The following is a 25,560-nucleotide window of genomic DNA, read 5'->3' as shown; positions in this document are numbered from 1 at the left end:
AATAACTATAACTATATATAATATGTGTCTATTCACCTAAATCGATGTGGGTGGTGAGGGAGATTCAGACAGAATGCGATTAGTTTGGAAGAGTGAGACCTGAGCGAAGGAGGTCAGGGATCTGAAAGTGGTGACATTTGAGCTGATACTTCAAGGGGTGGGTAGGAGAGTGGGAGGCTAGAGAGGACATTTCAGTAGAAGGAACAGTGTGAACAAAGGCAGACAGGAAAGCGGGAGTGATGTTTAGGGAATGATTAGATGATAGTTAACAGTGTGGGCTGTGTGTGGGGAGCATCGGGAGGCAGAGCTGGAAAAGCAGGTTGGGATCACACTGGGAAGGGCCTTGCATACTAGGCCAATGGTTTTGTGCTTTATCCCTTTGCCTCCCCAGTGCCTAGTACTGATTACTTCATAAATATTTACTGAATTGAACTAAAGCTTGTAGGCAATGGGGAGCCATTGCAGGCCCCTGAGCTGGGGAGGAATATGATTCATCTGGCAGCCTGGGTACTGGATGGATTGGAGAGGCAGATGCTCACTGAGTCTCTCCCAGTGGCACCCTGGTCTGCCATCTTGGGCAAGGTATCGGATTTCTCAGCTTCTGCCTCTTAAGTAGAGGATCCCACTGTTTCTCCAGGGTTCTGTGTTTCCAAATCCACACTTCTGATTTGTGATCTTGGGTTGATGGGACTTCCTGCCAACTTGGACAGAACAGCCTTTGATGGGCTCAGCTCACAGCCCCATGATTTTCATGCCCACCAGACACTCTCAGCAGCCACTCAGGAGAGGCTAGGGGTGAGGAGGAGTCCCTATGTGGGGAGCTTCAGGTCTAAAGGAAAGCCATTTATTCCAAAGGCCCTAGGGCAGGAAAGTACTTTTTATTTGCTTTTTCATTATTTGCTCTTCAGTTTTCTAGGAATCCTGACTAATTTTTCAGCCTCAAGACAAAAGAACATCAACAACTTAAGCCCCTGTGGTGTGATAAGGTAGAAGGAGGACTGGTTTTGTAGTCAGAGAAACTGGTTCAGCTCTCAGCTCCACCAATTCTTGCTTGTGTGTGATCTTGGGGAGGTCACTCCCTCTCTGGGTCCTATCCTCATTTGTGAAATGAGAAAGGCATCAAGGTCCCTTCCAGATCCAAATCTCAACGATCCTATGAACCCCAAATGTGGTGCTTTTAATGTGGCAGTTTAATGCCACATTTTAGGAAGAATATTGGTAAGTGTGTCCAGAGGATGGGGGACCATAGTGATGAGGAAAAACATGATGCGTAAGTCAGGCTAAGACCTGAGATATTCAGCTTAGAGGAGAGAGATTTGGGATGAAGGGGAAGGACACAACAGCTGGTTTCATGCATTTCAAAGGCTGTGTTGGAAATAGACTTCATGTTCCTCCATTCCAGAGAGCAGAACTAGGGATGACAAGAATGGAAGTTCATAGAGATGGTACGTTTTTTCAGTAATCCTGTTGAAAAGTGGAATTAGCTGCCTGGAAAGAGGCATCCCTTATCAACAGGCTATGAAGCAAGAGCTATTATGGGAGAGGGGTTCTCCGCTTAGGTAGCCTGTGAGGATGACGAAGTCTTGAGTCTGAGAGTGATTTGCTGCTGGGCAGAAGCACTTTTTACCTCTGAGGCTGCTGAAAAAAATGTGAAAACACCAAACTGCTTTCCCAGGAGCCCCAGAGCAGAGCGTTTAACCTCAGCTGTGTTTTCAGGGACAGGTTGCTGGTTCAAGGAGTCTTTTACCATGGCTTACATCAGAACAGAAGGTGGACTCAGAGGGTAAAACCTCTTGTTCTTTCTCCAGTACTTACTGAATATTTAACCTTCATGAGGTTGGTGGCTCTAGTAGGGAAACCGGTTGCTACCCTGCCATGCGTGGGGCAGTCTTGGCAATTTCCAGGTGAAAGATTTTATATGTGAAGTTGCTTTCCCTTACAAGTTTGTTTTTGGTTCCTAAAGATTTTGGTGACCTCCCCGTTCTGTAATGACAGACATCGCTGGGCACCCCTGCTCCGCAGATGCTCTCATGGGAGTCACTCCTTTACCTCATTTCTTCCTGCCCCCTCCTCCTCACAAGGGCCAGTGCCAGGGGCAGCAGGAGGTACAGAAAAGGTAGGAGGACAGGTAGAGTTGGGGCAGCACCAAGTACAGGAAAAACAACTGGCTAAGTGGACTGAGGATCAGCCTGAGACATAGGAGACCTGGCTAGAGCCCTCTCTGGCAATTCAGTTAACCTCTCAGACAGTGTTTGGGCAAATTTCTAAGACTCCTAAGTTACAGATGAGTTGCCCGTCTGCCTCTGTGGAGGGAGGTACCACACTGGGAGCTCTTCACACTGCCAAAACATCTGCTTTCCACACCTTTGAATTTATTAGACTGTAAGCGCCTTGAGAACAGGGTTTATGTCGCTTATTATCTTTATACCTCTACACTCAGCACAGTCTTATACATTGTAATGAGCCTTAAATAAATGTTTGTGAAATCCTTGTTGGATTCTCATCATGCCCAGACAGATGCCAGTGGCCCACAGCCCCAGGTAAATCAGGCGCCACTAGCGGGGAGAGTGGGTGGGAGGGGAATGCTGCAGAGCAGACCCCTGGAAGCCCAGAGCACAGGCGGTTTGTGCTGAAATTCTGGAGAAGGGGGTACCTGAAAGGCCTTTACTCTAGTTGCTTTTTATAATTCATAATTGATTTTTGTCGAAACAACTGTTTGATTTGCTGGGAACTGCCTTGTGAACCTAGCACCCTCCCTCCCGGGTCTGTTTCCCTTCTGCAAAACTTCATGCTCAGACCACACAGACAAAAACCAGGCCCGGAGAAGAGAAGCCGGACAAGAGCCAGGAGCGAACAATGAGGCCTGCAGGCCACCTTAAAGGATTTCTGCCACTGGGGGAGGGGCCCGAGGCTGCCAGGAGGGGGCGGGGCTTCCAGTTAATTCATTAAAATGTGTCGGGGAGCGTGGGAAAGAGGAGAGCTTTTCTTCCCAGCAGCAGAGAAACCCGGTAGAAAAGGCCGAGAGAGGATAGAGATCAAATAACAAACCGGCCCAGCTCCGAGCGGCAAACTCGGAGAGGAAGAAGGAGTGGACGCAGCTCTGGAGCTGGGGCAGACGATTCCTGCCTGCCCAAGCCCTGTCCCCTGTCCTGTGTGCCCCCCATACCCCGCCTGGGCCCCCCTGACCTCCCCTTCCCAGTCCCACGACTGGCTGGCTGGCCGGCCCCCCCCAGTATGGCCCTGGGGGTTTAGGAGTAGAAACTGGTTCCAAGATGATGCCCCTGTGCCTCCAGGGCCATTCCTTCAGTGGCCTTTAGGCTTGTAAACTGAGAGCATTCATTTCCCGCCTTTCCAGGAAACACGTCCAGACAGATGATGAACTCCTAGACCCTGTGAGGGTGCAGAGGCTGGAAGGGCTTGGGGCTGGCAGCCCTGGGCACTTGGGGATTGAGCCTTCGAGTGAGAGAAGCCGTATTAAAAACCAACCCTCCCAGCTCAGCCCTGACCTCCCAACCTGGGTGTCAGACCCAGATTTCACACTTGTAAATACATTTCGGAAAACACAAAGTGTGAGAGGAAAGGCTGCACTGAGAGGAGGGGGGCACCAGTTCTCTGAAGTCCTGCGTTCCCATGGTAGAAGGCAGGCTCTAATGAGGAGGATTCCCCACAGCAACGATCGAGCCTAGAGGTGACAGCTCCAGGAGCTTTGTCATCATTATTGTCATAGTTATGAACACTTTCCTCATAGTAGTACTGTGGGAGTAGGCAGGGAAAGTACAGTAAGTATCATCGCTTTACTGATGAGGAAACAGTCTCAGGCAAATGAACTGACATCCACCATTATACAGTAAAGATCAGAGCCAGGGCCTAATATGCAGATCTCACCGTGTCACACACACCATTGGATAAATACCAGTGGCTCCCTGTTGTCTCCAGAATCAAATATTAAATCCTCTGTAGGGCATTCAAAGCCCTCCACAACCTGGCCCTCTCCTACCTTTCCAGTTTCCTATCCCTTACCCCACCTCTCTCTCTCACACACTCTGCCTACTATCCAATGAGTCAATGACACCGGCCTCCCTGCTCTTCCTCTCACAAGACACTCCTGTCTCCAGCCTCTAGGCATTTTCACTGACTGTCCCCCATGCTCTCCCTCCTCATCTCTGCCTCCTGGTTTCCTTCAAGTCCTAACTAAAATTCCATCTGGGGCCATCTCCAATTGTCCTGGTCTATATCTTGCTACTGGACCCAGATGACTGGAGAAGAGAATAAGGCTGGTGACCTTGCACAGCTCTGTCTTACTTAAATCCAATTCACTTTCAAGTCATGGCATCATCTTACTGATTTCATGGTCCTCTTCGAGAACAAAGGACAATAACAAAATTCCATCTTTTACAAGAAGCCTTTCCCAGCCACCCCTTGGGGTGTAGGGTGTGTTCAGGGAGGACCCAGTACCTTTGGTGTCATGGCTGCCAAGCCCTTTTGGGGGCTCTTTCTACTTTTGGTGCCCACCTGTTTCACCCAACTCTCAGCCGTGGCTCCAAGAAGCTGCAACATGCCCAGTGTAAACCGTTTCAGCAGATGGGCCAAATCAGGTTGAGGGTAACCAAGGGGTCTCAAACCCATTGGTGAGTTAGGGGGGTGTCTACCCCAAGCATGTGAAGACTTCCTCTGGTGGAATGGGTAGATGAGAACAATTTGTTCCAACAGCCATGAAGGCAGATGAAGCAGGTGATGTGGAGCTCTTAGAGCTTGTTAGACACTGAAGATGCCAAGGTCATCCACTGCATCCTGAGCTGTCTTGACTCTGTACTGCCACTGGACTACGATGGCTCTGGAGGAGAGAGTGAGGCTGACGACTTCGTGCAACTCTGCCTCACTTAAATCCAATTTACACATGAATCAAAAGAGATCACCCATATGATTTCTTCCTAGCTAGTGCCTTCTATTGATTATTTCCAATCTATGTTTGTACATGGTTGTTTTCATATTGTTTCCTCTATAAGACCATGAGTTTAAAAGCAGAGAGTCTTTTACCTTTCTTTGTATCACCAATCCCTGGCATAGTGCTTGGTATATACTGAGTGCTTAATAAATGCTTACTGACTAACCAAATCTCCTGACTCTTAACATCTAGAACTCCAGCCCGCCCAGCTACAGGAGCCACCCAGGCCCTGGGGAGGCAGCTCCAGTGTTGGCCTTGTCAAGAGGAGAGAGTCATCATTCAGTCTTCTGAAAGGGTATGGGAATGTGTTCCTATGTCTGTGGGAGTGTATATGAACATGAGTATGTGGACATGTGGGTGACTGGATAGGGGTATGTGGGGGCATATCAGTGTATGAATTAGACAGATGTGTGAAGGTACATGTGGGCAGTAGAGTAAACCAGATGTGGAGTCAAGAGAGAAGATTAGAATCCCACCATATGTGTAAGTCCCTCCAAGTTTCTCCAAGCCTCAGTTTCCTCCTCTGCAAAATAATCATAATGGTAACACCTCCCTCGCATGGTCCTTGTAAGGATCAGACTGACTTATTGTATAGAAAGCACTGTCTAAATGTCAGTTATTATAAAGGTGACTGAATGTACATACGTATGAGTGTCTATATACAGACACCAGGCAGTGTATATGTAGGAATCTATGTGCTGCTAGGTGGTGCAGTAGACATAACCATAGGCCTGGAATCAGGAAGACCTGAGTTCAAATCTGACATTGTATACTAATCAAATGACCCTGGGCAAGTCTCTTAATCTTTTTGCCTCAGTTTCCTTATCTATAAAAGGAGGACAATAATAGCATCTATCACCCAGGGTTGTTGTGATGATTAAATGAGAGAATATTTGTAAAGCATTTAGAAGACCTTAAAGATGGACCAACTACTATGTTTTGGGGGCTCAAATCAAAGACTAGACTGTCTGATCACAGTCCACACACTGTCACTCATTTCAAGCATCAGTGTGTTTGGCTTCCTTAACACCTTAGTCATACAAAAATTACGGTAAGATACTCAGCTAGACTGAGGAGACAGAAGGAATCTCCCTTAAAGCTAATCTACCTTATTATTTCTGTTAATTAGAATTCACATTTCCCTAGCACTCTAAAATTTACAAAGGGTTTTTTTCACAACAAAGCTGTGGTGAGTGTGTAAGTAATTCATCCAGTATTATTTCCATTTTACAGATGAGGAAACTGAGAGATCATGGACCAGATCATCACACGAGAGCTAGAAAGGACCTTAGAAATCAAGTCCAAATCTCATTTTACAGATGAAGAAAATAAGGAACCAGTTCGTGCCCTTCCCCTCCTCCCCCTCATTGCACAAGTGAAGAAATTAAGGTTCTGAGAAGGGCAGGAGGAGGAGTTAGTTTTTCTGACTTCTTTAGAAATAGAAGCCCCCCAGTCAAATCCAAGGGCAGGTTTGGAAGGCACAGGCTGGGTCACGTTGAGAGCAGGAACTTTTCAGGATGCAGCTGGGGGAAGTTCCTTTTTTTTTTCTACTCACTTTTGTTGGCTATTGCTAGTGGGAATGATTTTAAGTCCAGTTTCCTCCTGATATTTGGTTAAGGAGCTGTTTCAACAGATAGACCTTTCCCTCTCACAAGGAAAGAACTGGAACATAAAGGTTTATATATAGCTGGAGAAGTAGCACTCTGGATTAAAATGCTACAAATCTCTATTGTAAAGAGTGTACTTGGGGCAGAGCCCAGGCTTGGAAAAGTGGTCCTCAGATGCTGGGAGGATTGCACATGGATAACCTATATCAAATTGCTTACTGTCTCAGGAAGGGGGGAGGGGAGGTAGAGAATTTGGAACTCAAAATTTTAAAAAGTGAATATTAAAAAATTGTTTTTATATGTAATTGGGGAAAAAATAAAATATTTTTTAAAAAGATTCCAGGAGGCATGTCCTAAGAATAGAACTTAAAATGGCAAAAAGATGAAGACAGAATTAAGAACAAAACAAAACAAAAACTCCTTTTAGGGAGAAATTAGAAGCTTAGGATAATTCTTACATGTGTGTCTTTTCTAAGGTTGACTGAGTCTGAGATTAGGTGAAAATCAGCTCAATTAGGGAGTGATAAATTATGTGTTATGCTTGTATATTCCTATGAACATATATGGCGTCCGTGAGTACGTGTGGACTGCCCCCACTAGTGTACTTGGGTTTTATACTGTTGTCAACATTCTACCCCCTTACCACTTCCCCACTTCCCCTTCTCCTCCACCTCTTCTTTTAAATATCCTCCTCGTCTCCATTTCCCTTCCCAGGGGAGTATGGGATTACTCACCATGAGCTGAGGGCTGAGGGGTCAGACTGCATCTGGAATACCATGTTCAGTTCGGGGTACCAGGTTTTAGGAAGGACAGGGACGGAAGCAAGTTCAGAGGCCGGTGGCCAGGAAGGTGAGGAAACTGGAGACGGTTCCATAGGAAGTTAAGCTGAAAGAACTGCCCTTGGGAAAGACCCTTCCTTCCTTCCTTCCTCCCTTAGGTGTAGTATGAAGGAGGGGGGGCAGTCAGATGGCCTGTGTGTGAAGCCCAGCACTACCACTGTCTGTATGATCTTACACAAGTCACCTTTCTGGGCTTCCATTTCCTCATCCATAAAAAAGAGGGAATGGGACTAGATGATTGCCACGCCTCCCAGTTCGGGTTTCTCTAGATCACCGATGTTGAGGGAAAATTCTTTAGAATTAGGGCCATCTAAAAGTAGAGTGCCTTTGGAGATGGGAGGTTCTCCATCACTGGATGCTTTTAATCAGAGCCTTGATGAGTGCTTGGAGGAGATTTCTGTTCAGGTGTGTGGTAGGATTAAGTGATATTTGAGGACCCTTCTGATTCTAGAATTCTGGTTCTTAGTCTTGACTCTCTTGTGAAGGTGGAGGAAATCTCTCTCCCTGGAGATGACTGCCGTAGCTGGCAAAGAGAAATCAGTATTTGTCTTGTCTAGAAGCTGCTGCTGCACTTTCACTACTCCTAATAAACAGGTAGGAGAAAAATCTAACAAATGAGGCCCAAGGACACAGTTGAAATGAGGCAGTTCAAAGTGCAGTGGGAGTGATGGACTTTTCTCCTGTGTACTAGGGCAAGTTATATAAGTATTCTGGGCCTCAATTTTGCCACCTACAAAATGGGGATAATAATACTTATACCACCTGACAGGGTTGTTGTAGGGATTGGATGAGATCATATGTATAAAGGACTCTCTGAACCTTAAAAGTACTATCTAATTTATTAATGTTAATAAATGATTCCGTTAAGGTCATCCCATCAGTGGCTATGTTAGGAATGGGAACTCCTGATTATCAATTAGGGCATGATGCTCTAACCTTCAGGTTCCCTTATGGATGAAGCCTGAGGCCTCTAGTCTGGTATGCAGAGGGATATCCAGTACTCAAGTGTAGCCTTTGAATTAATGGAGGTGAGGGGAAGCTGTCAGGTGGTGGAAGGAAGGGACTCTCCTTTGCCCCTACTATACACATTCATAAATGTGGAGCTGAGCCCCACATCTGAGAAGTCTTGCTTAGTTAAAAGACCACAGCTCACTGGGAACACCAGGCAGGGAAGTGCTAGCTCTCCTTCTGTCTGGGTCCCTTGAGAATCAGCTGAATCACGGAAGGTAACTTCAGGCCGAGCTATTAAGCCACTGACCCAACAGAAAGCCAAGAGTCTTTCCCCCCACCCCCCTTGGGGAGCCAGCCAAGTACACAGTGAGGTTTGTTTCCGATCCAGATTATACCAGGAAGGAAGTGTGCCCGGAAAGGGATGTGTGGGGAGGGGAGAGGAGACACATTCCTGGTGGATGAGAAATGGTGTTTGTACATTCATTTGTAAAGTGCATTGAGGATCAATGCCAAGTCCTGCTCAAGGGAGAGACCTTTGGAGGGGAGGTGGGGGAAGCAGGGGCAAGCTCATCTAGAGAAGCAGTTCCATCCCTGCTACCTTGGAAAGGGATGGGCAACAGGGGACCCCTCCAGGCAGAGGATGTGTTTCCTGGGCAACCAATCTTCCAGCATCCCCCAGATTCTAATAGTTGGAGAAAGTCAATGCCTTAGAAAACAAACAAACAAAAAGAAACCCCTTACAGGCACAAGATGATTTTCAAAGATACATTTCCCCTCTCACTTTAGGTTCAAAAAGCATCTCTAAAGCCAGCTGATGATTCTCTAAAGACCCAGAGGGTAGCACAACCATTAAGAGGTGTCTGTGATGGCAGGGCAATTCAGAGTAAAAGCCAACACTAATCACAAATTCAAAAGCTTGAAGATAAAGCAGGACTCCTGTCTTTCAGCATTGGGGTGGTGGACTACTACAAGTGAGCCGGGAGGCATATGTTTTCAGATCTAGGTGTTATATAATTTATCTTGTAGATTTTACTTATTTGTTACAAGGGAGGGCTCCATTTAGTCAGGGAAGGACAGAATCTTTGGAAAATGACAATGATCTTAAAAAAAAAAAAAGATCTTCAATAGAGCATTTAAGAGAAATAGCACTGGATTGGGAACCAGAAAACCTCTGTTTGTATTTCAGGTCTAGTTCATAGAATTCATAGAGAGAGCTACAATGGAGAGATCATTTAGTCCCACCTGATTTGGCAGCACAAGAAACTTTGGCCCAGGCAAAGGAAGTGACTTGTCTAAGGTCATAAAATGTCTGAGTGAAGACTTTGATTTCGCTAAACCTCAGCTTTCTCATGTGTGAAACCAAACTTGTACCATGAAGGTTTATAAAGCGCGATATAAATCTAAGCTATTAATGTTGTTTTTCACTATTCCATTGAAGGCTTGATGCCTTTTAGATGAAAACAAACAAACAAACAAAATCTTAAGGCCTTGAATTAAAGTAAACCAATCCCATCCTCCTAACATTAGACCCATTCAGGAGGGAGGCTGGGCCCCTTTGATGTTTACCCCTTATTCAAATCTAGACAATTTATTACTTCCTTGAGGACGATCAAGGCCAAGTTTCCCGGCTCTGGTCTCCAGCGCCCAGTTTATTGTGGGAGATAATGGGAGCCAGGCTCTTACTTCTGACAAGCCGCCGAAAGGTGGGGTCCTAACGAGAAAAGGACTGAGCTCAAGGAATGGGGACCCGGTAAGGTGTAGGTATCTCCTTCATCAACATGTTAGAGAAGAAATGATACCCCAGACCTTTTGGTGCTCTGGCCACTGTTCTGTGGCAGGGGAGGAGAAATTGGAATGTGGTGTAGTGTAAAGAATGCCTGATCTCCAGTTACAAGACCTGGGTTCAAATGTGGGTTCTGATACTTAGCAGTTGTATGGCTACAGGGAAGTTCTCCTTGACCTCAGTTTTTTCATGGGAAAAATGGGGAATCATTAAGCAATGGGCATTTATTAGGTACCTAAGTGATGGGGATCTAAAGACAAAAATGAAACCATGCCTGTCCTCAGTTTACATTCTGGTGGATGATGATAAGACATCTCACAGGATATTTGTGGGGAAGGATTTTGGTAACCTTAAAATATTAGGTCCTAAGGTCACAGATCCAGAGTTGGAAGGGACCTTGGAGGCCACTTAATCCACCCTATCCCGTCAGTGTACAGATGAAGAAACTGAGATCCAGGGAGGTTAAATAACTTGCCCAGTATCACACAGGTAATGAACATTGAAGTCTTCTGACTCCAGAACTAGGACTTTTTCCTCCTGCCTCTTCCTCCACTGTATTATTCTTAACTTGGGGATTTCCCTCCCACTACAAGCCCCAGTCTGACTTAGTTTCCCATAAGTGCTTCATTCCAGTCTAGTTATAGTCCCCAAAGCCCTTGGAACAGCCCATGTTAATGGTCATTTGTATACACTTCCTAACCCTTTAACTCTGGTACTCATACCCTGATTCAATTCATTTCCATGAAATCTTGGAGAATTTATAAACATTTTATAAAATTATAGAATTTTAATGGAATTTCAGAGTAGGAAGTCATCTAGTCCAAATCATGCCTAAACAGGAATTTCCTCTGACAATATCCTCCGCAAGTAATCAGCACTGCCACCTCTCCCCTCCCCGCCCACTAAACCCCTTCCAGACCTCCTGAGGTGAGAAACCCACTGTCCTACTAGGGCAACCTCTTTTACCTCTGTACAGTATGAATTGTTAGGACTACCTGTTCCACCCTCTCACATATCAGTTTATTTCTTTATTTTATTTTGGGTTTTTTTCTTTCCAAGCAGGCTAGTTTCTTTCACACATTTGTAGAAGGTGGAGAGATCTGAAAGAAGCAAGAACCAGTGAATATTCCAGAGACTGTGTTGTACACAGGCCCTGCCATCAGGCTGCAAGAAGGGCATATCTGGCAGAATCTGATTGCCTTTCTGGACCCAACACCTGAATATGTTCTCTATTTTGCATTTTTTTGAAAGGGTCTTTCCAAATTCCGTCTTCAGGTGCCACTTGTTTGGAAAACCAATCAAATTTATAGGACCAGAGTTCATTACACTATTTTCTTTAGATGTCTACTTTTGAATAAATGATTATGTCTCAGGTGACGTAATCTAACACAACCAGTCCAGTGTCAGCTTCTGAAGGTCAGTGAGTATTTCAGTCTGGTCTTTGTATCTCCAAAGCCTACCATAATGTCTCAATCACTGTCGTTCTTGAACTTTCTGTAATATTTAACACTTTTCACCAACCTTTCTTCCCCATACTTTCTTCTCTAAGAGTTTTTAGGACCCTGCTCCCTCTTGGTTCTTCCATCTATCTGACTGCACCTTTTTGAGCTCCTTTGCTGGATCATCATGCATGCTATGTCCTCTAGCTGGAGGTGTGCTCTAAGGCTCTGTCCTGGGGTTTTCTGCTTTTTCCTTTTTCTACTCTTCTCTGGTGACCTTGTCAGCCCCTACCCCTGAATTTGATGATCATTTCTATGCTGCTGACTCCCAGATCTATACATCCAACCCCCACTTTTTCCTGAGCCCCATCTTACACCACCACCACCTACCCATTTGCCATTTTGAACTGGATTTCCTAGAAACAACTCAAATCCATTATGTCCCAAACCAGATCTCGTTCTGTTTTCCCCCAGTCACCTCTCTTCTACACTTTCCTGTTTATTTCAAGGAGAGTGTCCTTTCAGTTATCTGGGATGCCTCATTCTCCTTCAACCCTCCTATCCAATCAGTTGCCAAGACTTCAACTCTTCCTCCCTGTCCCTTGCATATGTTTCTTTCTCACTACTCCTGGGGCCACCACCCCAGTTCAGGCCCTCATCACCTCTTACCTGGCTAAGGCAGATTTCCCTGCTTCAAGTTTCTTCCTTTGATCCATCTCCACAATGGTCAAGGTGATTTTCCTAAAGCATAGATCTGACAACGTCACTTCCTTGCTCAATAAACTCTAGCAGCTTCCTATTATCTTCAGGACCAAATACAAATTTTGTATTGGTTTTAGGACCTTTTACAACTTGGCTCCCATCCATCTTCCCAGCCTCTTTATACGTTACCCCCTTCACACACTCCATTCTTCCTGACACATTGGCCCTCTTGCTTATTTCTTACACAGGACCCTCTGCACATTCCCTACATAAGTAATTAATCCCCTAGTGACTCTCTCTTCATCTCCTGGCTGTTCAATGAACAAGACCCTCCATCTTTTGGCTTGGGCATTTTCTCTGGCTGTTCTTCATTCCCTCCTCCATTCTGACTATTGACCTCTAAGGTTGCCTTCAAGTCCCAACTAAAATCCCACCTTCTAAAGGAAGCCACTTTTAATTATTTACTATTTATCCTGTATGTAGCTTGTTTTGTACTATTTGCATGTTGTCTCCCTCCCCCCGTTAGATTGGGAGCTCTTTGAGGGCAAGGATTGTCTTTTGTCTCTTTGTATCCCTAGCTTGTAGCACAATGCCTGGCACATAGTAGGTACTTAATATTTGTTTACTGAATTGAAATTGAACCTATTAGAATTCCTAGATTCTTTCAAAATTAGTTTAGTCATCCCCTTCTATATGACTTGCCTGATTCCCTCAGTAGCTAGTGCCTAACCCTTCATTATTTCCTATATTTTTGGTATATTTTAACACACTGCATGTTACTGTCTTTGATAGAACATAGACTCCCTTGAGATAAGGGACTGTTTCATCCTTGTCTTTCACTGCCAAGAACAGTTCCTGACAAAAGTGGCACTTAATACGCATCCAGTGTGTGCAGAGGATTGTGCTGGGGGTGGTACAAAGTTTAAATGAGACATAGTCTCTTCACTCTTGGAGTTTAATGTCTGCAACTGAACCCTAATGTGGCCACAGACTGAATCTTACTCTCAACTACAGGCCACAGACATTGATCACTAAACCTAGCAACAGACTGATTCCCTGACCATGCTACAAACTAAGTCCTAAATTCTACCATAGACTGACTTTGGACCCTGCCCACAGCCTGGGCCCTAGCCCTAGCCCTAGCCACAATCTTCCCACTGTCCACCAACCTCAGCCTCAGATTAACTAACTCATGGACAGATAAAGATCCTGCTTTGGCTCCATAGTCCTTTTTCCCTCTTAGAACATATGTGTCCTCCATTCACCAAATACATCAGAGGGTTTCTACCAAGTATGTTTCCCTTACGTTCCCTCCCCCATCCTAGAATGACAGTCAGTCTCCCTTGACTCCTTCTTCCTTGGCAAATGGCTGAGTGTTTCCTTGTGACCCAGAAACAGGCCATCACCAAGAGCAATAAAGTCCAGACCAGCAGTCTGGTCTCCACTTTTTTCCCAGAGGGAAAGGGAACAAATGGACCCAATGGGGTGATGACCCATAGCCAGGAAAACATATGGTGACATTCTGCCTATAGTGGCCAATCCAAGTGGTCATTATAGCGGTAATCAATTAGCCTTTTTCCTGCCTGCCCTTGTTCCTGGGGACTGTAAGATGAGTCTAAGGGTAGTCTGACCTCTATTACAGGTATGCTTGATGTATATTAACAGAGAGGCTCATATCTACACTAGTTCCACGTTTTTATTTCAGGCCTCAGCAGGGGCAGACCAACCTTTACTTTCTCATAGGCCTAAGGACCCTCTCTTGGAAGGGAGAGGTTGTGAATTGATTTTCTTGTAGATGTGCTAGAATGTGTGCCAAGCACGATGGGTTTCTGAGGGTGGGGGTGGGTGGGAGGTGAGAAGGAGGAGAGGAACAAGGAGACTCTGAGGTCTGGGAGAGGGTGGCCAAAGAGACAGTGAAAGCAAGGATGCCGTCTGTTCCCAGGGGTTTTGAATCATGTGTCAGAAGTTCCGGGACTTTGATGCCTAAGAGATATGCGCTTTAGATAAATAAGACCATGGTTGGTTTTGCTACAGAGCTCCAGTGTTCCTTTGGATCAGGGAATCTGGTGGGCTGGCTGGTCTAGAATGGGGGGGGTGAGGGTGAGCAAGGTTGCCAAGGTCAAACATTACCAGTCCATTTCTCCATGGATGTTTTCTGAAGAGCTAGTGGGCCATCCATCCTTTTGGAGGGGAATGAGTTTGCTTTTGGATATAGGCTCATAGCTGGGAAAAGGCATAGATGCTGTTAAGTATGACTTCTTTGCTTTAAACATGAGGAGAATGAGGCTCAGAATGGATCACACAGTAAGTAGCAGGGCCACGCTGAGCCTGAGCTGATTGTGGTAGAGGTGTTCTGGTGGCAGCTGGAAATATGGACAATGGCCCCAGTGGGAGGTCAGGGATAGTGCATTACCTAAGAAGAGATGCTAGCTGAAGCCATGAAAATTGAACTGAAGGCCAAAGACTGGACTGTGTGGGATAATTCCCAGATGAGGAAGAGTCATCAAAGGCTTGGGGAGAGGGGACAGAGGCAATAAATATCTAATGAGCACCTACTATGTACCAGACCCAAGTGCTAAATGCTTTACAAATATCTCAATTTGATCTGGTGATTTCTAGGATAGATCAGAAAGAACTAGGAGGGAGGAATATCATAGAATTTATATATTCCAAGAGTACCAAGAAAGGATTGAGGAAGGGGGGATAAGCAAATAGTGTCAAATGCTATAAAGAAGTCAGAAAGCTAAGAATCAAGACAAGGGCAATAGTGACCGTGGAGAGGGCACAGTATCCAAGAGAAGGGAGGTGACAGTCCTGCTGTATACTTGGTTTCCTGGCTAGACCACATCTTTAATTCTGGATGCTACATTTTAGGAAGGCCATTGATAAGTTAGGAAATGTCCAAAGGAAGATTACCAGGATGAGGAAAAGCCTTGAGATCTTGTCATATGAAGAACTGGTAATGTTCAGCCTGGAGAAAATACTGGGGAGGGGATGTGATAGTTGTCTTCAAGTATTTGAAGTATTTTTCCTTTGGGGAAGAAGAATTAGATTTGTCCTATTCAGCACTCGAGGACAGAAGCAAAAATAATAGATGAAAGTCATAGGGAGACAGATTTAAACTTGATGTCAGGAAGTGACAATAGTTATCCAAAAGGGGGGTTCCCTTCCCTAGAGATCTTCAGGTAAAGGCTGGATAACCCTACACCAGGTATATTTTAGAAGGGATTTTTGTTCAGGCACCAATTGGACTAGATTGCCTCAGAAGTCCCTCCAAGCTCAGAGATACTGGGAATCTATATGAGAAAAGAGTTTAGGTTGAATTGGTGGGACCCAAGCCAAGTGTCTCTATGTCTCTTCCAGCTCTAACATGCTGTGAAGGAAAGGAATGAAGGTTCACTGTAGGAAAGAGGAGAGGGAAAGGAGAGAGAGGAAGAAAAAGAATCGGGAAACTGTCCTGAGTTTGCTGAGGCTATCCTGCTGGTTTCTGTGCTGATGAGTGGATCTGTGAGGTGTGGGGGCATAGGAAGCTGTTCACTCCCAACATACTTCTCACTCTGGGTATTGGAGAGAAATGTTGATATCCATGGGGAGGGAATGGGTGCTCAGAAAATTTGGGAAAGCAATGGTAAAATCATTGGTGCTCATTTAGGTAGGTTTAACCTAGGTGACGCTAAGACATGATGGGCTCCTTAGATTGTATTCTCAGTCCACTAGAAAAGGGAAAAATAAATTCCTTCCAAAAAGAGGCAACAAACCAAACCAAACTAAACTACCAAACCCCAAAGTCACTTTACAAAAGCCAAGGACAGAAAGTCCAGGTCAGCCTAGACTAGAGGATAAGCCCTGTCTCCAAGATGGTTGATGGCAAGGGGGCCAGCAGGCCTGTGGTATACAGCCCAGGAAATGCAGAAATCAAGGTCCAATCTTCCAAAGGGGAATGTTTAAGAAGGGGTTATTAGAAAACATTGCCTAGAAATTCCAAAACCAGTGAGAGGCTTGGCCTTTCAGCTCCCCACAACCTGAGGATAGCTTAGGACCAGGCAGAATAGGGATTGGAGGCCTAGGTCTTGAAGCTGACAAGATGGGGCTGTTGTAACCAGTCTCCTCATGGAGGTTTCTAAACAGAGTGGACCTTCTAAGAGCTTCCTCACTTAGTAAAGCAAGCCTCTTTCAAAGCCCAGTTTAGGTACCACCTCTGAACGAGGCCTTTCTGGATCTCCTCTACACTCTCACCCCAGTTATCAGTAGGAACTCTCTCTTCTTGGATGACTTGTGCTTGCTTACTTGTGCACATTCTATATTTCTCCCCATTATAATGTAAATTTCTTGGAAAGGGTGACTGGATTTTTTATCTTGGTGACCCCAGGCTAGCACAGTCCCTTGCTTATAGTAGATTTCTAATAAATGCTTGTTGAATTGAGCTGGCGCCCTCCTAATATCTTCCCTTTCCCAATATATCCTCAAGATTGGGGAAGTGCTCTTACCTTGTGGTTCATTTTAATCATTCGAACCACAATTGATCTTGGAGGTAGTCAGTGGAAGGAGATCTGGGTTTGAGCTGAGGCTTTGGTGACTTCTTAGCTTTGTGACCTTGGGCAAGACATTCTCCTTAGCCCTGGTTTCATTTGTAATGTAAGCATAACAACATTTACATCAATAATGCTTATACAAATATGTTGTAATGAAAACAAAATATTATAAAAATGTGATCATTATAACCATACCCATAAATATCATAAACTGAGGAGCTGGACAGGATTTTACAGGCCACTGAGGCCACCATTTATTTTATAGTTGAGGAAACTGAGATAATAGCATGGTGAAGTGACTTGTATCTGAGAGAGGATATGAACTGGGGTCTTCCTTTCTCCAGTGCTATCCACTACACTCGTGTCAGCTAGCCCACTGATTGTATAGTGGGAAGGATTCTTGAGGGATCACAGATCCCTTCTTAACCTGTCCCCTTCCAAGTGTTTTCTCATCTTTCTCTTTTCCTGCTCTCATCTGTTCTTCCTGTACTTTTCATTCCTTCCAAACTGGCCTTTTCCCTTCCTCTGCTCTCTTTGAACATACCTTGACCATGCTCAAAGAAAGACTCTTAAAGACTTCTTAGAATCAAAAATCTGTCCCCAGATGAGTAAACCCAAAGAGAACACTGGAGACTAAGAAAGAGGCAGGCAGGGTATAGGATTCTGTGCTGGGGAAAAGGGATCATGGAGTTTGAACCCTAGACCACACCATTCACATATCCCTGTGCACTCAGAGGAGAGACTCTTCTGGAAAGATGACCCAAAACAACATAGACTCTGATTAAAAATCCCTTTTGGGAAAACATTACAAGGGTCCTTATTAGCATTCTTTTTTTTTTTTTAATAGAATAAGAGTTTCATAGAAATAGGGCCCTCTCCAGGGAGTGGCTTTTACCCAATATGTGCCCCCCACCCCCCAAGGCAATATTCTCACACCAAACATCTCAAAGTGAATAGCAAACCAAATTTTCCACCTTGTACCCAGGAGCAGAGTATAACCAGGATAGGATAGGACAGGACAGGTAGGATAGGGCAGGATGCAGCTCCCTCTGCCAGGGCTCATCTGTCTCCTGCATTTGCAGTTGGTGGCTGGATCCCACCAGAGAAGAAAGCCACAGCCAGGCCTTCCAGTCCAGCCCAGCTCAGCTCAGTTCATAGAAGGTCTGTGTCTGGGGCTCTGAGCCACCTAAGATCTCTTGGAACTGAGAGACCACCCGCCCAAAGTGGGAGCCTTCCCAGAACACTTTGCCACACTGAGTGCAGCAGTAGAAATGGGCCAGGTCTGTTTTCTCCAGCACCCCACGGGGGATGGTTCTGATCTGCAGGGTGGTCCCATTTTTTAGGGTGAGGGACCCCTCATTCAGGTCTGAGTCTGCCAGCCAGCGGCAGTCTGGGTTATAGGTACAGTTTGGGAGCTGCTCTGTGCAGGTGGTGGGTTCTGATGAGGCTGGAGTCTCTGCCTTGGGACATAGCTCCCAATCCTCTTCAGGGTTCTTTGAGTAGCCTGTGAAAAAACATAACAAAAAATAAACAAACCTAGGAAACTACTCATATCCAAACGACTTCATTTAAACCCCATCTTTTCCAAGAAGATTGCTTGAGCTTTTCTCTTTTATCATCCTTTATCATCCTCTGCTCCTGAACTATTGCTTTCTATGACTGTTCTTACTACTGCCTCTAGTTGCTCCCCTCCTTTTCTGATCTAGCTTTCCTAGGCCCCCAAAATAATCTTCCTGATGTCTATGGGGCTGATGAAGTGATTTTCTTCTACCTACAGGATAAAATACGAACTTCTTAGCCTGTCATTGAAGGCTCCTCTTTGCTCGATCTGGCTTTAATTTTCCAGACTTATTTCACTCTGTTGCCCTTGACACACTCTATTGTACAGCTAAGCTCATTTATTTTGCTGTTCCTAGATTCTCTCTCCGTGCATTTGCTCTGTCCTGCTTGGCTGCCATGTACTCCCTCAGCTCTGCCTACTAAAAGCCTTTTCTTCAAGGTTCTGCTCAGTTATCAGCTCCTCCAGGAAGCCCTCTCTCCCTGCAGATTCCTCTCCCTCCTCAAATTTTCCTAGAGCATTTTGTCTCAATCTCTCCCCCCACCCCCCCACCCCACCTCTAACTGGTATTATTCCCATTGTGTACTTATTTTATTTCCTGTAGAATAGTCAACCACACTGAGTTAGGGGTCAGAGATGGAGAAAATAGTCCTCAATGTCCTGTCCTCAATGAATTTACATGTGTATAAAATAAATACAGACAAGATATGCACAGATGGAAGGTAAATTTAGAGGGAAAGACACTAGCAGCTGGGAGACTGGGAAAGGCCTCATCAATTTTGCTTGTCAAATACACATACACAAATACACACACACACACACACATATATATATACATGCACACAAATATGTATACACACATATTTGTGGACAGATAAGCTCCGTGAGGGTGGGCACTATTTCATTTTTGTCTTCATGCCCAAAGCTACCTCTTGTAAGCGGAATTCTAAAGGAAGCCTTCCATCATAAGGCAGTGATGAGAAGGGACGGGGATAGTCAGACCAAAGACAGAGACAAGAGATGGAGCACTGTGATTATTGGAGGAACAGCAAGGAGGTTAACATGGCTTGATTATAGATTATGGGGAGGGAATTAAAGTGGGAAAAAATGGGAAATGTCAGAAGGAGCCAGGTTGTGGAGAAGTTGAAATGACAACAACAGCAAGAAAACCTTTTATATTTAATCCTAGAGGTAACAGGGAGCCACTCGGGTTTATTGAGCAAGGTCAGGCCTATGCTTCAGGAAAATCACTTTGACCGCTGTGAGGAGGATGAATTGGAGTAGCCAGTGACTTGAGGCAGAGGGTCCAGTTAGAAGGTTATTTCAGTACTACAGGGGAGAGGTGTTGAAGACCCAAACTATGGAGGTACCTCTGTGAATGGAGAGAAAGGGACCTACTTGGAGAAGATTTAATAACAGACTGGATATGGAGTGAATGAATGTGAGTAGCCCAGGATGATGCCAAGGTTGCAGACCTGGCTGACTAGGATGATGGGTATCAATGACAGTAATAAGGATTTCAGATTGGCTTGGGGTGGGGATAAAAGAGAGTGGATTCTGCATTGGAATGTTGTCAACTCCCCAAGGGCTGGGGCTGGGTCAGTTTTCATCACTGTATTCCCAGGGCTGGAACATAGTGCCTGGCACAAAATAGTTATTTCATAAATATCTAGAGAATTGAACTGAATCAGAGGTGAGAAGAATCTCAGTGGGGAGAGTATGTTTGATAAGTGGATGCTAGGATGGTGGAAAGAGTGTGCGGGCTGTGAATTTGGGGGACTTGAGTTCAAATGTGTCCTCTGATGCTCACTTCTAGTGTGACACTGGGTAATTCTTCAGCTCCCCAGGTCTCATTTTTTTCCTCTGTAAAATCAGGGTGTTGGACTATCTGAGGTTTCCTCCAATTTTAGAGCAGTGATTCTCAGATGGCCCCTCCCATCCTCTTTGGGCAATGGTGTTCACAAGGTTCCTCTTCTTATTCATCTGCACTCCAGATGTGCATTTAGCCTGCATGTTTTTTATAATGTTAGTACTTCTAGGCCTAGATGCATTTATTGGCTTAGCATTTTTATTGATTCAATATCTATTCATACATCCCTCTATTGGATCATTAGACTTAGTCATAAACATTGGTACCTGGCACAGTTTTACTCTGATATAAGTGTTAGGCAGCTAGGTGGTGCAGTGGATAGAGCACTAGGTTTGAAATCAGGAAAAGTTATGTTCAGGAGTTCAAATCTGGCCTCAAATACTTACTAGCTGTGTGACCCAGGGCAAGTCCTTGTTTACCTCCATTTTTTTCCCCTGTAAAATGAGCTAGAGAAAGAAATGGCAAACTAGTCCTGTATTTTTGCCAAGAAAACCCCAAATGGGATCACAAAGAGTCTAAAGGGACTGAAAGCATTTTAGAGAATGATAAAGGTAAAGGTAGTTATGGAAAGTGCAGCATGAAGGTGAGGGTTTTCACCTGAGACACTCCACCTCAAGGCAGCAAGTCACTTGAGTGAAAATGAAAAGAAAACTAATAAAGGCCATTATCACAATGCAAAATTTGTAATTTCTTCCAGGAATGTTTGCAGCCCTTGGGAATTTAGGAGAGGAAAGAGGGAAAGAGGGAAAGAGAGAGAGAGAGAGAGAGACAGAGAAAGAGACAGAGAGAGAGAGATACAGAGAGAGAGAGACAGAGAGAGACAGAGAGAGAGACAGAGAGAGAGGGACAGAGAGAGAGAGAGAGAGAGACAGAGAGAGAGACAGAGAGAGAGGGACAGAGAGAGAGAGAGAGAGAGACACAGAGAGAGGAGTGAGAGGAGAGAGAGGAGCTGGTGACTTTGCACATCCTGGCCTCACTTAAAGCCAATTCACTTGCAAGTCATGGCATCCTCTTCTTCATTCATGCTCCTCTTCAAGAACATTCAGAATGAAGGACAGACAATAACAAGGATAAGCTAAATTTAGAAACTTTTTGCTAATTAACCTGAGATAGATCAGCTCAGGCCATGAAAGAAATTTTTTGATAACTATTTCAATAGAATTGGTTTCCTTTGTAATCCTATGTATTTTAGTTTATGCATTTAAGAGTATTATTCTGAGAAGGCATTAGTAGACAGCCATAGGGGTTCAAGACATAAAAAAGGGTTAAGAACTCTTTTGGACTTAGCCATGGGTTCTCAGTAGGAAAGCAGACCCTTAAACTGGGACTGCTGATTCCAAGCAGCTCACAAAATCTTCCCTGCCCTTCCCTAAACTGTAAACATAAGTGGGGTGAACCACAGAAGTGCCATTCAGAGTGTTGCTGGGCTGGGTGAGGGTGGCCCATGCCAGGGTGTGGTCTGGGTAAAGCCAGTGGAGGAGACCATCACAGCCTCAAGATTCAAGTCCTAAAACACCTGGCTCCCAGTCCCGAAGGATCCCATGGGAAGCAGACGAAGGGCCCATCCCTCCAGTCTGAGTCTCCAGCAGGCTCCCATGTTTTGGAGCAATGACAGTTAGTAGAGCCAGGAGCTGAAGAGTTAACTAGGATGCTTTTGGGGCCAGGGCTCTTTCTGGAAGTGATGTTTTCACCCCCTGCACTGAGGGAGAGAGCCTGCGTTCTGGGCCTCAGCGCTCCCAGGAATGCTTGGTATGTTCCTCTCTACACTGGGCTCCCCATTCTCTTCAGTCTGTCCTGATGATTCCTAATCTGAAAGGAGGGAAGCTACTTCCCAGTACTTCCCCTGCATCTCCATCTGGGATTCCTCATCGCCCCCCCCCCCCCCCCAAGAAAAGCCCACAACGTGGGAGGTTCCAATCCTTTCCAAACACTGTTGGAAAGGGCTGGCCAGGCAGAGGGCTGTCTGTGTGTCCCCGTCTGTTCGGTTGTTCATCTGTTCCCAGCTCTGTCTCAGCCTCTCCTCCGCTCCCCCATTTGGGGCCTCCCCTTCCCTCTCCAGTTCTCTTTTCTGTCCTCTTCTCCTGGCTTTTCTCTTTTCTTCCAGCTCTCTATCCCATCTCTCTTCTCCCCTCCCTAACTCCCCTCCTGTCTTCCCCTCTCCTCCCCTCCCCTCTCCTCCCCTCCTGTCCTCCCCTCTCCTCCTCTCCTCCCCTCCTGTCCTTCCCTCTCCTCCTCCCCTCCCCTCTCCTCCCCTCCTCTCTCCTCCCCTCCCCTCTCCTCCCCTCCCCTCCTCTCGTCCCCTCCCCTCCTCTCCTCCCCTCCCGTCCTCCCCTCTCCTCCTCTCCTCCCCTCTCCTCCTCTCCTCCCCTCTCCTCCCCTCCTCTCCTCCTCTCCTCCCCTCTCCTCCCCTCCTGTCCTCCCCTCTCCTCCTCTCCTCCCCTCTCCTCCCCTCCTGTCCTCCCCTCTCCTCCTCTCCTCCCCTCTCCTCCCCTCCTGTCCTCCCCTCTCCTCCTCTCCTCCCCTCCTGTCCTCCCCTCTCCTCCCGTCCTCCCCTCCCCTCTCCTCCCATCCTCCCCTCCCCTCTCCTCCTGTCCTCCCCTCTCCTCCTCCCCTCCTCTCCTCCTCTCTCTTCTCCTCTCCTCTCCACTGGCCTCTCCCCTCCCAGGCTGCCCTTGCTCAGGCCGAGCTCTCCTCTCCGTTAGGCCCTGCCCCGTCCCCTCTCTCGCTTCCACCCCAGCCAGCCCTCCCAGCCTGAAGCGAAGTCCAGCTCTTCGCCTTTCCCTCCCGGCCCCCTTTAATTGTATGCTTCAAAGGGTAGAAAATGCAACATCACTTCAAAGTAACCATTTTTCAATGGGAGCTTGTAAAACTTTTTCCCTCCTAGGACGGGATCCTTTTGAAAGGCTTTTGAAGACACCCGCCCCCTGGTCCCAGCGGTCTGAAAAGGCCACAAGGAGCCGTAGAGCAGGGTGCCAACTAGACAAACAAGCTTACATGGAACACAAAAGCTGCTGTGAAAAGGTCATCAGTCCCTCAGGGCCCAGCCCCAGAGGGCTTTTTAAGTGGGGGGCGGGGGTGGGAGGAGAGGAAGCCACCTTATCTATGTGAGAGAGGGAAAGAGCACACAGCACAGTGGGGCCTTGTGGGGAGTCAAGGCAAGGTGAGCCAGGGTGCCTGGAATGTGGGCACAGGAAGGGGCACCCACCCAGCCCAGAGGGCAAACTGGCACTTACACTGGCTTTGCAGCCCTCTCTTCAGCCTCCCCTCCCTTCACCTCCCTCCCACACTCCTCTGCCTCAATCTGCCTCACTCACACACTCCATCCTCTCATACACTCTCAGTCTCTGGCTTCTCTCCTTTCTCACACTTACACACTGCCAAAAATGCACCCCCTTGCAGTGCCGGAGTCATGGGGCAGTGGAAGCAAAGAGGAAAAGGGAAGAGGCTTTGGCAGATAGTGGGATAACCTCTCTGTCAGATGAAGGCTGCTTTGGGGAGTCTCCACCTGCATGGGGGTCCCTGGAAGTGGACCTTGATGAATGCACAAGTCCTTGAGAAGGCTGTGAGGGGGTCTGGTCATAACTAGAGCAAAGATCTGTCACTCCACTGAAATGAAAAAACCCATTTAATTCCCAGATTAATCAGAAGAGGCTGGTTGAAAGAAAAACCTTTCCAAACTTACCAAAATACCCTGCCCCAACTCCTGAGAGTGTCTGATTCCTCAGGCACAGGGTGCTCTGGGGAGAAGCTTCTTTGGGCCACATCTGTCTGCCCTCCACCTGCTCCCACACCTGACAGACTTCACGACTGGGACCCCAGGAACACCTGGCACTGAGGCAGGAAGTATCAGACCAGGGGCACAAGGTCTGTAAGGTCTGTATCCTCCTACCACCTGGAGCTCCCCTCAGGGACCTTTATGGCTAGTGGAGCGCAGCCTCTGGGACTCCAGGGATAATGCCTGCGAGCAGCCCAAAGGGTCCAGGACAGTAAAACACTCGCAAACCTGACCATTTTGCATAAATGTTAGTAATCTCTTCATTTGTAATTCTCCTTTCCTCTAGCTGGCCACAGCCCGACCCAGCCTTTTAGGCCTAGCCTGAGTCCTGCTCCCTCTAGGAATCCTTTGCAGCCTGACCCTGGACATGTCAGTCTCTTCTTCCTCTTACAGCTCTGTCGGAAATACACATTTCAGCCCCAGATCACTCACGATCCCGTGCGGCTTTATGTGCACTGTGCGGTGGAAAGGACCTGGCACCAGAAGTCAGGAGATCTGCATCAGATTCACCTCTGAGCAGGGAAATTTAAGCTGCCGTTCCTGCTACTTGGCTCCAGTTTCTTTGCTGCCTTTATTATAATTTTGTTCATTTATAAAATTGTACCTTCCTGATATCAAGGCCTCAGGGCCCAAGTGTGGCATTCAATATAAATGGACTTCAAAAGGTCCCAGGTAGAACTGCCTGTATTAAAAGGTTGGTTATGAAGAGGTACATTTTCCCCTGTGCCCTGGGGGAGTGGAGAGGGGAGTCAACCAGAAACAGCCTCTCAGGACCTCCCCAACTTGCAAAGGTCAGCTCAGGGGTCAATTTCCTCCCCAGAAGTGAACGCCCTCTTCTGCCTCAACTTTCCCTGTAATGTGGGGCCATCTCCAGTGGTCCTGATCTATACCTTCCTCAGGAGAAAGTGAGGCTGATGACTTTGCACAGCTCTCCCTCACTTAAATCCAATTCACTTGCATGTCACGGCATCCCCTCCCTGATGCCACGGTCCTCTTTGAGAAGGAAGGACAAACAGTCACAACAACAACAACCCTGTAATACCATCATTTCTATATGGGTTGTAGGCCTGCAGTACAGAACAATCCTGTGACTGCTCAAAAACTGTATATCTTGACTGCCAAGCACAATGTTTCCCACACACTAACAAACATTGAATATTAGCTTTGAGCCGGTTGAATTGACTAGAACGTGATGCTTTGAAGACTGAGGCCTGTCTAGGCCCCCAGAATGGTTCCACTCTGAGGAGGTGGTGTGGCAGAGTGGAGAAAAGAGCCACAATGATGGTGATGGCGATGACAGCTAACATTTATATAGTGACTTCAAGTGTGTCAGAGTGTTTTACATATCTGACCCTTATAACAATCCTGGGAAGCAGATGCTATCAATATCCCCATTTCACAAACAAGGAAAATGAAGCTGAGCCTTTGGGGCCAGGGCTCTGGCTGCTGAGTCCCCTGAGCTGTCTCTAGTTGTAGTCACAGACTGAGTTAAAGGCTGAATCCTTATCCTGGACTATAAGCCAGAAACAATCCTAGACCCAGTTACTCTAGTTCCACCA

General features: G+C 46.3%; 1 protein-coding gene and 1 long non-coding RNA gene across 7 annotated transcripts in view; one reads left to right on the top strand and one right to left on the bottom strand.

The window, feature by feature from the left end:
- The window catches only part of LOC140519758 (uncharacterized), a 33,720-nt gene extending 9,105 nt beyond the window's left edge, over positions 1–24,615 (top strand). The window contains exons 2-5 of one of the 2 annotated variants that reach the window (XR_011972280.1): positions 5,138–5,240; positions 23,111–23,247; positions 23,863–24,099; positions 24,395–24,615. This is a non-coding gene — a long non-coding RNA (uncharacterized lncRNA). Of the gene's footprint in view, positions 1–5,137; positions 5,241–6,178; positions 7,402–9,528; positions 14,101–23,110; positions 23,248–23,862; positions 24,100–24,394 lie in introns of those variants that run through there. The other variant, XR_011972279.1, reaches the window with a different exon arrangement.
- The window catches only part of EXD3 (exonuclease 3'-5' domain containing 3), a 429,786-nt gene continuing 421,844 nt past the window's right edge, over positions 17,619–25,560 (bottom strand). For all 5 annotated transcript variants that reach the window (XM_072633114.1, XM_072633118.1, XM_072633115.1 and 2 more), the window contains one exon: positions 17,619–18,302. In XM_072633114.1, coding sequence (XP_072489215.1) covers positions 17,941–18,302 — 362 coding nt within the window. In that variant the 3' untranslated portion in view covers positions 17,619–17,940. The remainder of the gene's footprint in view (positions 18,303–25,560) is intronic.

The sequence above is a fragment of the Notamacropus eugenii genome, chromosome 1, assembly GCF_028372415.1.
Source record: "Notamacropus eugenii isolate mMacEug1 chromosome 1, mMacEug1.pri_v2, whole genome shotgun sequence".
Classification (NCBI taxonomy): Eukaryota; Metazoa; Chordata; class Mammalia; order Diprotodontia; family Macropodidae; genus Notamacropus; species Notamacropus eugenii.
The sequence above is the reverse complement of the archived record's forward strand: the minus strand, read 5'-3'. Positions and strand labels throughout refer to the sequence as shown.